The sequence below is a fragment of the Schistocerca piceifrons genome, chromosome 2 (genome assembly GCF_021461385.2).
Source record: "Schistocerca piceifrons isolate TAMUIC-IGC-003096 chromosome 2, iqSchPice1.1, whole genome shotgun sequence".
In the NCBI taxonomy this organism is placed as follows: domain Eukaryota; kingdom Metazoa; phylum Arthropoda; class Insecta; order Orthoptera; family Acrididae; genus Schistocerca; species Schistocerca piceifrons.
The window spans coordinates 308,533,594-308,547,328 of record NC_060139.1 but is presented as its reverse complement, the minus strand read 5'-3'; the positions used below and the strand labels follow the sequence as shown (position 1 = coordinate 308,547,328).

The following is a 13,735-nucleotide window of genomic DNA, read 5'->3' as shown; positions in this document are numbered from 1 at the left end:
AACTGTGTGACCCAGAGGCTGTCGTGACGACTCTACCTGTGACAGGTGCTGTGTTGGTTGTATGTCTTTGGACACTTAAGGAAAAATGACAGTTAATTAATAAATCTGGGTGCTGGTTTGTAGTGTTTGGCTAACCTTGCCCATCTTGCCATTAAACATGTCCTTTCTTATGGGATACTGTCTACAGTCAGGAAATAGCGCTACCAGTGACATTCAGCTTGCAGCCCACCTAGTTTTGATTGTGATTGGGATGTATTCTGCCAGTAATCCAGCCATTTGTGATGTTACCCACTGTATTTGCTGTGCCTTGACTTGTTTGAATGCTGTTTTTCAAATGCACATACAACTTTCTTAATGTCACCATACCCAAGATATGCCCCTACACACAGCTGCACATGCACAAAACATTTTTCATAATAATGTGTTGTGTATGTCGCGTAGTGTCCCATTAGAGTTCAGTTCTCACCATGTCACTAAGGCATGGTGAGTTTTGATGGACCCACTAACTTACAGACAGAGATGTGTTTCATGTACACTTACAGTAAAGTCACCTACAGCTTTGTTCACTATTTTGTGCCAATATGACACCTAAACAAAGCAACAATTTGTGTGTGTGTGTGTGTGTGTGTGTGTGTGTGTGTGTGTGTGTTTTTGAGACTACATGTTAAATATATAATTTATAAGTACTTTAATTTTTCTTTCACATGGGTTTTTGTCTTGTCAGTACAATATTTTGTAATGACAAGGTATATTCAGCAAGTTTTTCTCTAAATGCTGTGACTGAATTATTGTTTATGATTGTGCAATACTGCAGTACAGTACTTTTCTTACATGTTTTGTACTGAACTGGTCAGTATATTTTATCATTCGCATTTGACCATTATGCTCAAATAAACCATTGGCCATCAGTTTTACATCTAAATCATTATGGGTTGTTCAGCCTTCAAATCTCATTGGGAAGTTGACTGTGGAAAATAATCTAAAGCTGGAAATCAGTTCTCGTACATCTCCTCGGTCAGTATTGTCTGACTAAAAATCAGCATTAACGTATCCTCCAACACATGTGATTCTGTAAGAAGCTATGTAGTATTTGTGCAGCCTGATTCAAATTTGTCCCTCTATCATATGTTATGACAGTCATGTTTACCTGTCATCAAATATTCTGTGCTGTTGTTGGCTTACACATTATGTGATCAAAAGTATCCGGTCACCTGGCTGAAAATGATGACAGCTTCCACTCTCACAGGCATACGTTCAGTCAGGTGCTGGAAGGTTTCTTGGGGAATGGCACCCATTCTTCACACAATGTTGCACTGAGGAGAGGTATCAATGTTGGTTGGTGAGGCCTGGCATAAAGTTGGCATACCAAAACACTCCAAAGGTGTTCTAAAGGATTTAGGTCAGGACTGTGCAAGCCAGTCCATTACAGGGATGTTATTGTCGTGTAAGCACTCTGCCCCAGGCCGTGCATTATGAACAGGTGCTGGATCGTGTTGAAAGATGCAATTGCCGTCACCGAATTGCTCTTCAACAGTGGGAAGCAAGAAGGTGCTTAAAACATCAGTGTAGGCCTGTGCTGTGATAGTGCCACGCAAAACAACAAGCGGTGCAAGCCTCCTCCATGAAAAACATGACCACACCGTAACACCACCATCTCTGAATTTTAGTATTGGCACTACACATGCTGGCAGATGACGTTCACAGGGTATTCGCCATACGCAAATTCTGCCATAGGATCGCCACATTGTGTACTGTGATTCGTCACTCCACACAACATTTTTCCACTGTTCAGTCGTCCAATGTTTACGCTCCTTACACCAAGTGAGGCGTCGTTTGGCATTTACCAGCATGATGTGTGGCTTATGAGCAGCCGCTTTACCATGAAGTCAAGTTTTCTCACCTCCTGCCTAACTGTCGTAGTACTTACAGTGGATTCCGATGCAGTTTGGAATTCCTGAGAGATGGATGATGCAGCCATAATGCTGTTAGACATAGTGTCCCTCTTCAACTGTCCGCGATCTCTGTCAGTCAACAGACGAGGTTGGCCTGTACGCTTTTGTGCTGAACGTGTCCCTTCCCATTTCCACTTCACTATCACATCGGGAACAGTGGACCTAGTGATGTTTTGGATGTGGAAATCTTGCATACAGACGTGTGATGCAAGTGACACCCAATCACCTGACCATGTTCGAAGTCTGTGAGTTCTGCAGAGCACCTCATTCTGCTCTTTCACAATGTCTAATGCCTACTGAGGTTGCTGGCAGTAGGTGGTAGCACAATGCACCTAGTATGAAAACGTATGTTTTTGGGGGTGTCCGGATACTTTTGATCACAAAGTGTAGAGGTAAACAGAGCAGACATCTCGTTTATTTAGGTACCTGTTTACAAATACAATGTACCAGACCTTGTGGTTTTCATATTTGTAATAGTGTACTATGAAAATATACAGTTTAAATGATACACTGTGTTATAGATACATCAGAAATTAATCATTTTTGTTCTGATTTGTTGCACAAAAGCATAGGAAACTGTTTCATTGGCAACTAATACTATTTCCAGAATGAAGCTTTTGGAAGTAGGGTATTTTCATTTGACATCATATCTAGAGCCATAATGCTTTACTCAGAAAATGAAGTGTCATTTTAAGATTATATGTGAATCTCAACTTTGAGAACAGAAATCAAAATTTAGTTACAATTTTCAAAATTTATCAGTTAACATCAATAGTAAACTGCTGCCCTCAGATTTATATCATTTTTACAAGGAAATAGGTTAAAAACAAAATTTTGAAACATTTTATAAAAAACTGCTTATTTCACAAAATTTTTTCACTGTCATTTACGCAAAATTTTCCTATCCCTACCTGAGCATTTTTCTGTCCATTCATTGTCCTTTCTTCTCCCTTCGTGAATGGCTCAGGTCTGATTTTTAAATTGTATCTTACACACAAACATCACATATTTTTGTTAATACAGTGATTAGAGATTTACCACCAACAGAGATTATAAAAGACCAAGCATGAAACTGTATTTGTCAAGTTAAATGATTTACTTTGAAATTTTCCAATGGAACATGTTACTCGTTCTAATTTTCAGTCCTTGTTTTGGTACAGGAATTGTATCAAGATGCAGTACAGTTTGGAATAATATTTTGAAATTTTAGTATATTAAAAAAAACCAGGAAGAATATATAAATTTGTAGGATGTGGATTATGCCCCTAATCTCTATTTCAGGAATTGGAGCAACATACTAAAAAGCTCAGGGAGAGATTTGGTAGATTTCAGCTACCACCAAGTCTTACTCCTTTTGATCCAACAGTGGATCAGTTACCACTTTTTCTTCCACACTACAAGGAAGAGGTGCTTAGAATGAGACGCTTTAAATCAAGAAGCAGGACTTTTCCTGGAGAGGATAATGAGAGTACGGTAAGAACTGTTTAAACAGTGAATTTATGAAAATTATTTGATTGTGATCTTACTTACATATGTTTTTTTTTTTTTTTTTTTTTTTTTTTCATAACTGGTCTTTCATTGTCTACTGAGATGCCTGAAAAATTTTAAATCAAATTATTGATTCAATATTTAACTTAGTAATTTGAGTTTTGGAACTGTACTTGCATTTTTATGACCAGGACGACTTCTTACTGCATCTCTATGAAACTTGTTGCGTTCTTGTGGTGTCATTGACTAGTTATGCAATGTATACAGTAGGAATTTATGTTGGTAATTGAAAGTGGAGATACTGCATGTAACATAATTTCATAATGTGTAAAAACTAACTGTTGGTTAGTTAAAGATTAAAGGAAGGCACCACAGCAGTACAGAGGCTGGCTGCTCGATTTGTTGCCAGTAGGTTTGATAAACACATGAGTATTACAAAGATGCTTCATGAATTCAAATGGGAATCCCTGGCGGGAAGATGATGATCTTTTTGTGAAACACTGTTGAGAAAATTTAGAGGCCTGGCATTTGAAGCTGACTGTGGAATGATTCTATTGTCGCCACCGTACATTTTGCATAAGGACTATGAAGATAAGATAAGAAATTAGAACTTTCCTTCCCCTTCAGCCTTTCTGCTGCGAGTAGCTCCAGTCTCCAAAAGCTTGTATAATTATAACCTTTTTTATGTGCATGTTATGCCGCCACTTTGTGAGTAGATTTTTTATCTATGCAATTACATTATGATAGTGAGGAAGATACATTAAAGAATTGTGTTCTTCCTTTATTAAGTAGGCTTTGTATGGGATAACAGGGACCATGAAGTCAGTGAAATGCCTCTGCAGCACAGATAATGGAAAATGCTGCTTTATGTCAAGCATTACTGCTGCAGGATATAAAAGCAATAGTGAGTACTCAATTGTGATGAAGCTGCACAACACCTTAAATTTTAACAAAATATTGTGATTTGTAGGGATGTAATAGATATGTATACTTGTGAACTAAAGAAATAAGAGAGTGTTGATGTAACTGATGTACATAATATTGTTAAAAATAAATAAATAAAAAAAATTAGGGAACTGCAAATGACAGCTGCATTTATTTTTGCTTTTAACACACCTGCTCATCCTGAATTTCATGGCAGGGTTTATGTGCTTAAAGTCTGGACAATACCAATCCCTTCAAAGAACTTAAACTGTTTCATTTCTGGCATACTACACTAGCATATTAGGGCTAGCCATCTTGCAGAACAGCTTCTCATGAATCTGATGATGCATGTGCAATTCTGCTATTGTGTGTTAATTTGCTGAAAGTCACCTAGCCTGTAGTCGAGATTGTCGTGTTTTATTGGGAAAAAGAAGGTACAGGAAAGTAATGACTGAGCAAGTACCATACAGTGAAGCAGAAAAGTTGGCTCAGGAGCAACAGTCACCTACCTTTATAATATCATTTGCAGCTATTGTGAAAAATTTGCACAAAAAATTCAGCATGTTGAGACATACAAAGACCAGTAACAAATAGAAAGGAAAGTAAAACACACCTGAACTAGCAAATGCACTTGTAAAGGTGCAGAAGCTGTAAAGCACCTCCTCATTTCCAAGCCCATACTTACAAATAGTGCACATCTATATGATGAACAAAGACAAACCTTCTAGCATCTCTACAGCAGTTAAATCTCCATCCATGTTATCAAAATATACACAAGTTACAAAAAGCAAAAAACATAAATCTGAGCCCAAAGCCTTTAGACCTTTCAACTCTGGTTTTTTCTGACAAATCTGAAGAGACTTCAACAGATACTGTAGGTTCGTATGAGCAGTTGCCAGTGGACTCGTGTGCATGCGCAGAGCTGAATTCACGTATGAGCAGTGCCTTCCTTCCACTTCTGGCTACTTGAAGCGTGGCTGTTTGTTGTATGAGCAGTAACAGCAAGTAGCCAGATGCTACCTAGAAAAATTTTTCTGGCGTGCCCAAGCTGCCAGATTCGCGCATGCGCAGAGCAAGCTGAGTTATAGTGGGGGGGATCCTTCCCCACGTGACCCGTGTATATGTTTCGTGTCTTCGACTCTTTGTAATATTGCTGCTCTCTTCTTTTACAGCTCCCACGTCAAATGAAATCAAAATAGATTTCTGTGGCCAGGAGCCATCAAGTGAATTAATATACATTCTCATAACCATGAAAGACCAAAATAAGTTAGTAGTTTCAATTTTCTGATTTTATATTATTTCCACATTATTAGTAATCAACCATTAATATCTTAATGAAGCTATTTCTGTCTTTTTTTGTAGAGAAATTTGCTTCTATCAACTTTTTTTCTGCTGAGGCAGTTAGTTTATTTGAAGCGAAGTGTTTCATTCTGCACTATTGGCTACTTTCAACTTCATTCAATTTCAAGTGCAAATTTTCATTTTCTGGGACGAATGACATTATACCATAATAAAGAACCAAACATGAGAATACAATACTGAACCTCTGAGAAAATTGGTATCACGAAAACCACATGAAAAGCTGAATATCAGGTACTTCAGAGTGCATCTGGACATACAAATGTGCAATTAGAGCGGAATGAGGCATTTTACTGTGGTTTATGAAATTCCCATGCTGGCTGGAGTAGTCTCTGATGTCCTGTTCCTTTTATGACACTCTAAGATCTCTTAATGCTATATATGTACGAATATACGTAAACATTTACTTGAAGCTGACTAAGTAGGCAAATTTGGTCAGTAGTTTTGAACTAAATATTTTGTTTCAAATATAATGACAGCTGTAGCAAAATTTTACAAATCTGCCTTCTGTGAAAGTGTTTTTTGATCACAAGGCACTTGTCTAGTACTTCCTCTAGGCCTGAAGTTATTTCTTAATTTGTGTTTATGTCTTAAATTTATAGAATGCCATTCTATGGTAAATTGTAGACTGGCAGCATACCGTGTTTTACCGTTTTAACTCCGAACATGGCTTCGTATTTAATCCTAGAGTAGAATATAAACTGTCAGTTGTGGAGTTTCTTTGCCTCACAGACAACCTTGTTAATTTTTTGAACATTTTGAAATAGTCATGAAATTTATTGTCCTTTATTCCAGTGTAAGCTACACAAAAAACTTTTTTTGCAAGAAATTTTTATTCCATCCTACTAGCTTTTTGCAGTGCTGTGTAGATGTAAACCTGTTGGAAATGCTACATAACAATATTGCAGAGTATGAATTTAAAAAACAATCTGTAAAATTCACCCCATAGCAAAATGTTATGGTACTTCGAGCTGTCGAGTCTAATTTTGAAATGATATTTTGCCAAGAACTGCTTCCTTATTTGCATCCTTTTCTGGGTGGGATATGATAAAACAATTGCTCTAAGTACAACTCTATATGTCCTCTCAACAACATGCTGCACATGGTCATGTGATGCCCCACCATGAAATTCAAACAGAAATTCGACGAAAAGCGTATGAGCAGAGCAAGCACCAAACACGTGCTGTCTACGTCATCGTAGCTGCGCATGCGCAGTACAGCCTGTTGCCTGGCGCTGTCTGGTAACTGCTCAAATGAACCTTATACCTCTCTGACAGAACTGCCGAGTCCCTCATTCAGTAAACTATCCAGCTTAGGTTCCACAAGTTGATGGAATTTCAGTGAAGCTTAAATGGGTTCAAGACACAAGGAGGGAAATGAAACTTGTAGAGCAGGGAGACCTCAATGTTCGTATTTGAAAAAAAAAAACAATTTAAACTTCCTGGCAGCTGTGTGGTAAGAGGGATCATGTCCACTGCAAGGATGACCTTGCTGGGAAAATGACCAAAGAAGGGATGGCTGTGTTTGTAAGTAATATATACCACTTCTCTGCTACGCCCCTCATTACCGGCCTTAAAGCTTTTGCTGTTGAAACACATGTGGGACACAGGAGTACGGTAATGTCTCATACTTGCCACCATGAGCTAAACCAGGCTAGGCTATGAGACTGTCAAAGACCATATGATACAACTCCTCCAACCAGTCTTCCTACAGGGAGATGTAATGCACACAGTGTATTATGGAGCTCATCCCCTGCTTGCCCCATCAGTTAAATGGTAAAGAACCTCATTATGCTATAGGACCTATTAGCCGAACACATTTCAGAACTGCTACTAAAATGCGCGTCATTTATGACGGCGGCTCAGTTTAGGTTCGTTCTGCGCATCTGATGTCACAAAACACAGTCAGCCAATGAACAGAGAATGACGTTGCCAGAGCTCGACTGCAGTGCAGAGCATGGACGAGTGTCTTCAGTTTTAGAAACGTTCCGTCATAAATAAAGTAATTGAACAAAAGCAATGTCTTGATAGCAGACTTTCTATAAAAGAAAGTTTGGAAAAAGCATTCTTTATACCAATTGCTTCATATTCTATTAATTAATTAAACCAAACAAGCAGTAAGCCTCCTAATTCAGGCGATAGCAAGGAAATTCATTCTCACTAACCGCTTTTTCGCAATAAAGAACAACGGTAATTGTTTATTTCCTATTGTACTTTGATGAAACGTGAGTAATTCATAGTCATACCAACAGTGTTTGTCGGTATTTAGAGTGATTCTTTAAAGTAATCCAGGATTTCTGTTGAATGACGAGCTACGTTAGCGTAAAGGTTAAGGTGTTTAGTTGCTAAGCAAAAGGTTCTGAGTTCAAACCTTGTTCAATGCTTAATATTTTCTTCATTTAAAAACAATATTGATGTGTCTTACTTCATGAATTTTATTCGTTTGAATGTAATTTTTTGAAATTTCTAGTGGCAACTAAAATCAACCATACGGAAAGTATACGCTGTGGACTTTTACTTCTTCAAACTCTTCAAAATTTCGTGCAATGGTTTACTACATTTAATGCTGCACAATAACTGCGTTGAACATTGAAACAAAATTAAGTCATTTGTGGGGGGAAGGTATCACTCAAGAAGATGTGTAAAATCAAATTTTTGGGCCAAATAGTTTTTGTGAAATCGAATGATAAGTGTGTCATAACCATGAGTACTCCCAGTTCTTACCTATATAAATATATCTGTACATGACCATGAATACTCTTCTGTACATACCTTTATGAAATGTTGAACCATCAACTCACATAACCATGTGCGTGTACCTATCACTGTGTGCACAATTTTCCCCCTCCAACACATGATGGTTCTTACATTACCTTAAACAGTACTCTTTCTGTTTGTGTCTTTGTGTTTCACTGTGTGCAACCGTATGGGTAATTGTGTAATCTGATTCTTCAGCCAGCTTATGTAAAATAAGTCGAAGGTTATAGAAAACTATGGAAATTGAGAAGGACTTCAGTGATAGAAGTGTATGCATATGGACAGAGGGAAAGATAGATTGGTATTCAAAAGAGAAGTAAGAAAGGAAAAAGTAGGACAAGAAAGGAAAAAGTAGGACTGGTTGCTAAGTTCGAAGAATAGAAAGAAGATAGGCCCAAAGACAGGATATCCTTCCCCCCCCCCCCCCCCCCCCCCCCCTCCCCACCCCACCCCACCCCCTTCCCCAGGATCCCCACTTCGCCGGTACTTGAATGAGAAGCCAGAGGAGGTATGATGTTAAACGTCTCCTGCAGAATGGACATTGTCACCTTCACCTTTGAAGTCCCCGAAGAAAGAGTTTAGCATCTCCTATGGAATGGCAAATGGTGAAGAATCAGTCACACTTGTCTACGAGGGTTGTGTCAAAGGTGTGTGTGTGTGTGTGTGTGTGTGTTTGTAGTGTAAACTTACACTACCCACTCCCTTTCAAAATTGATACAAACCCTCCCCATTCATACAATATCTCACAAACGGTATAAATATTCTAATATTCTATAAAAATAGGAAATTATACACTACAACCAAATAGTTATTTTACCAGTTAGTCACTTCACATTATATCTTATACACACATAAAACACCTTGTTCACTTTATGTCAACTAGGTATCGTTCTTCTTAAACAGTACCACCATATTATATCTTCTCCTAGAATGTTACTCTGTTAGTTTTACCTCACGCTTAGAGGTAACTTTTTACCATGACTCCTTAAATTAGTGCCGGTCGGAGTGGCTGAGCAATTCTAGGCGCTACAGTCTGGAACCGCGCGACCGCTACGGTCGCAGGTTCGAATCCTGCCTCAGGCATGGATGTGTGTGATGTCCTTAGGTTAGTTAGGTTTAAGTAGTTTTAAGTTCTAGGGGACTGATGACCTCAGAAGTTAAGTCCCATAGTGCTCAGAGCCATTTGAACCTTAAATTAGTAATAACCGTGCAGTCATAATCGGTCACTTAAATACTAATATGATAGGATAGTTTAAGAGGTTATAAATAGATTACAGAATAGTCGAAGATTTGAAGGGAATTCGGTGTAGGAAAACTAATGTGGAAGTAACAGCGAACGCAATTCAGGGACAGACGGTCGTCATTCTGCCTGTTTACACAGAATTTTAATGTCCCTGGGGTATATACCACTTGACGTCTTTAATATTATATTTTCCTTTTTTTCTCCAGTTGTAGGATCCACTAAAAATAAGGTTTTTGGGTGGATTACCGATTGTACTCGGTAAGGCCCCACACACTTTTGAAAAAATTTATGCATTCCTTTGGGCAGAGCTCTGAAGATGTTGTTTTACTAAGACTAGATCATCTACCTTATATTGAGGTTCTATAGCCTTCTCGTTGTGCTTGCTTACTCGTGCTCTCTTAACTAAGTTCTTAGCAACTATCGTTTGTTCAGTTGGTAATCAGTAGGTTGTTCTGGCCAAGTAAACATTTAATAAATGTTTCACCTACAAAGGGTTTACCTAATCTTGTAAGGGTGTTAGTCCAGTTGATAAATGTTGTAACTCATTTAAAATAAGCTCGAAATCTTTAATTTTTGTCGCCCATGATGTATGGTTTTCATGGCAGTAAGTATGGCATAATTTCCTAATTTCTTTCATAACTCTTTCTCACGGGTTAGAAGGATTATAGTTGGATATTAGTATTTGACGAATCCCTTCCCATGCTAAAAATTCTCTAAACTCGTTACTAGTAAACTGAGGTCCATTGTCAGAAAGAAATCGTTTTGGTTTTCCTACTTTGAGAAAGTATTGTTGTAGACAATGGATTACTATTGGTGTGTTTGCTGTTTTAATTGGATAGAATTTAATATACTTCGACCAACATTCTATGAGAACAAAAATGTAGGCCACTCCTCCTCTTCCTTCTGGAATTGGTCAAAAGAAATCTGCAGCGGTTAGATTTTGTAACACTTTAGGAATAATTGGATGCATCTTGTATTTAACGTGAGAGTTATCCTCTTTTACTTTCTGAAAAATCTCACAAGGCTTAATGGCTAATGCCACTTTATGTCCTAGCTTTTTAAAATAATAGAACTTATTCATATGTCCAATGCATTTCTTTGTACCGAAATGTCCATAACCCTTATGAATGTACCACACTAACTCGTCTTCACTAGACTAGGTATACATAAACACCAACATTGCGTTGTCTTACTGTCTCTCTAGAACAGATTATATCACACAATCTTCCACCTTCCCACTTGACTAGGCGGTAGCAATTTCCTAATGCACATAACAAAGATATCCATAAAATAAGGATCATGTTGGATGTTCCCTGTAATTTTCTGAGCTATTTCTTGTACTTTATTGCGTGAATATTCTAATGTTCAAAAATTAATCGCAAAGATTATGCCAGGTCCTTCTGAACGCTTTAGTTCTTTCATGCCTACTGGTAGCCGAGACAAAGTGTTGGGTACAATGTTCTCCAAACCCTTTACATAATGGATCTTAATGTCACACTCTTGAAGAAACAACATCCACAGCATCAATCTACAATGTAGTAATTAGCTATTCATTAGAAATGATAGAGCTAGGTGATCTGTATAGACATGTATTTCGGACCCCCATATCAGTGTTTGGAATTTTTGTATACTCCATACCAATAATTTCTTTTCTGTTGCCATATAATTTAATTCATGTTTGTTGATACTCCGGCTAGCAGAAGATATTGACCTATGGTCTATACTGGTTAACCCCCATTCACCTTGGAACAGCTCTGCAGCTATACCATAGTCTGATGCATCGGTCGAAATCTTAAATGGTCCACCCATTACCAGATGTTTTGAGGTATCGGTGATTCTGATAGAGCTCGTTTTGCCTTTTCAAATGCTTTCTGTGCCTCTTGGTCCCAACACCATGGTACTCCCTTTCGTAATAAACACAGAAGTCGAGGGTCATTCAACTCTTGACTTTGTACATAGTGTCTATAATACCCTGCCATTCCAAGAAATCCCTTCATTTGTCTTATATTTCTAGGTTGTGGACACTCCTAAATAGCCTTTATGTGTTCTGGATCGGGCTTAATTCCTTGTACACCTACGATATGTCCCAAAAATTTTAGTTCTTGCCTTGCAAAGTGTGACTTAGACAACTTTACTGTAATACCTTTTTCTTTAAATTTTTTCAATGTTTTCTTCAAGGTTAGCTAGTGTTCATTCCAGGTGGGTGATATTATCGATATATCATCTACATGCATAATTAAATCCTTTATTATCTCTCTACCCTTTGCTTCGTCCAGCTCGCGTATAAACACTGATACCGAGATATTTAACCCAAATGGTAACACATTAGAATGATATGCTTTTCCATAAAAAAGGAATGTTGTAGATTTCCTTGAATCTGGATGTAACCGGATCTGCCAGTACCCAGCAAATAACTCATCGATGTTCACAGGTCTATCTTTTTCGGTTTCTATATGTTTATTCAGGGTGCGCGCGTCCAGTATGAGCCACACACCATCTGTAGCCTGTTTCACAACTACCAAGGGATTATTTATTACGCTTGCACTGCATTCTATTATTTTATTATCTACCATCTCACTGGCATTGGGTTTACAGAAAAATGGTGTATTATTTTTGATCTTAAACTTACTTACATAGTCATATAATAGAGGGAAACATTCCACGTGGGAAAAATATATCTAAAAACACAGATGATGTGACTTACTGACATTGAAAAATGTCTGCTTGTGTCTGTGTATGTGCGGATGGATATGTGTGTGACATTGAAAAATGTCTGCTTGTCTCTGTGTATGTGCGGATGGATATGTGTGTGTGTGCGTGAGTGTATACCCCTTCTTTCCCCCTAAGGTAAGTCTTTCCGCTCCCGGGTTTGGAATGACTCTTTACCCTCTCCCTTAAAACCCACATCCTTTCATCTTTCCCTCTCCTTCCCTCTTTCCTGATGAGGCAACAGTTTGTTGCGAAAGCTTGAATTTCATGTGTATGTTTGTGTTTGTTTGTGTGTGTGTCTATCGACCTGTCAGCACTTTCGTTCGGTAAGTCACATCATCTGTGTTTTAAGTTACTTACATAGTCACTAATACAACGTGGACTATCTGAAAATACCATCTCGTATTCTAATAGAATTTCAGCTAACTCTGCTTTCTGGTCATTGGTTAATATTGGGGATTTATCTACTTTATTTGAATGTCAGCTCATTGTGATTCATGACTTACAGTGTCCATCTCTGGTGACAATTGAGCTGTCACGGTTAATCGTAAACTCTGGTGTTCAGTTGGTTGTTTATCAACATAACTATCTGCTAGAAACTTAATACAATATTTATCTTCCCCCAAGTCCGAAATAAAGGCAGCTCTCTTAAAAATTCAATATAACATTAAACTCCAACAGCCAATCTAAGCCAAATAATACCTTCCTATTAATATTTTCTACTACCAGCAGTGTTTGCCTGAACGTAATCTCACTGATGTTACAGTTTACTTGAGTTTCGTATTTAACAACCTTACTTTTAGTTCTGGTTATACTGATTATATATACTCCAGTTACTGGTAATACAGGTAAGTTATTGCTAGTTCTTAACGTATTAAAAAATCTACTAGAAATAAGTGACACTTCACTACCAGAATCAATAAATACGTTCACTTCAGAATCTTGTACTTTTCCAAATATAATAGGTAGTGTATTAATTGTAGCTACGCTTGGTTCTTCTAGTAGAACCATTCTTTTGTTGGTACATTATGCATAAAGGAGACATACTCATTATGAAGTAGGCCTCTTAATGTATTTCTACGACCTGGGCTCCGGCTGTGGGTCCAGATCGCCCTACGTTTTCCTCACTATTTGTAATTACCTGCTGGTTACCAAACCTTGGTATGACGTTTCCATTTTGAGCCCTATTATTGCCAGGTACAAATTCTTGTGTAGTTACTGGGCCTATATTCGAAGGTAGATGTTCTTTCTGATAATTTCCATTACCTCTATTCCGCTTTGGCTGTACTCTAGCCAAATTTATC

The 13,735-nt window shown here is 37.9% G+C and overlaps 1 protein-coding gene across 4 annotated transcripts in view; it reads left to right on the top strand.

Annotated features, from left to right (window-relative positions):
* Positions 1-13,735, top strand: part of LOC124774962 (reticulocyte-binding protein homolog 2b-like) — a 170,571-nt gene that overhangs the window by 68,784 nt on the left and 88,052 nt on the right. For all 4 annotated transcript variants that reach the window (XM_047249686.1, XM_047249685.1, XM_047249687.1 and 1 more), the window contains exon 6: positions 3,234-3,425. In XM_047249686.1, coding sequence (XP_047105642.1) covers positions 3,234-3,425 — 192 coding nt within the window. The remainder of the gene's footprint in view (positions 1-3,233; positions 3,426-13,735) is intronic.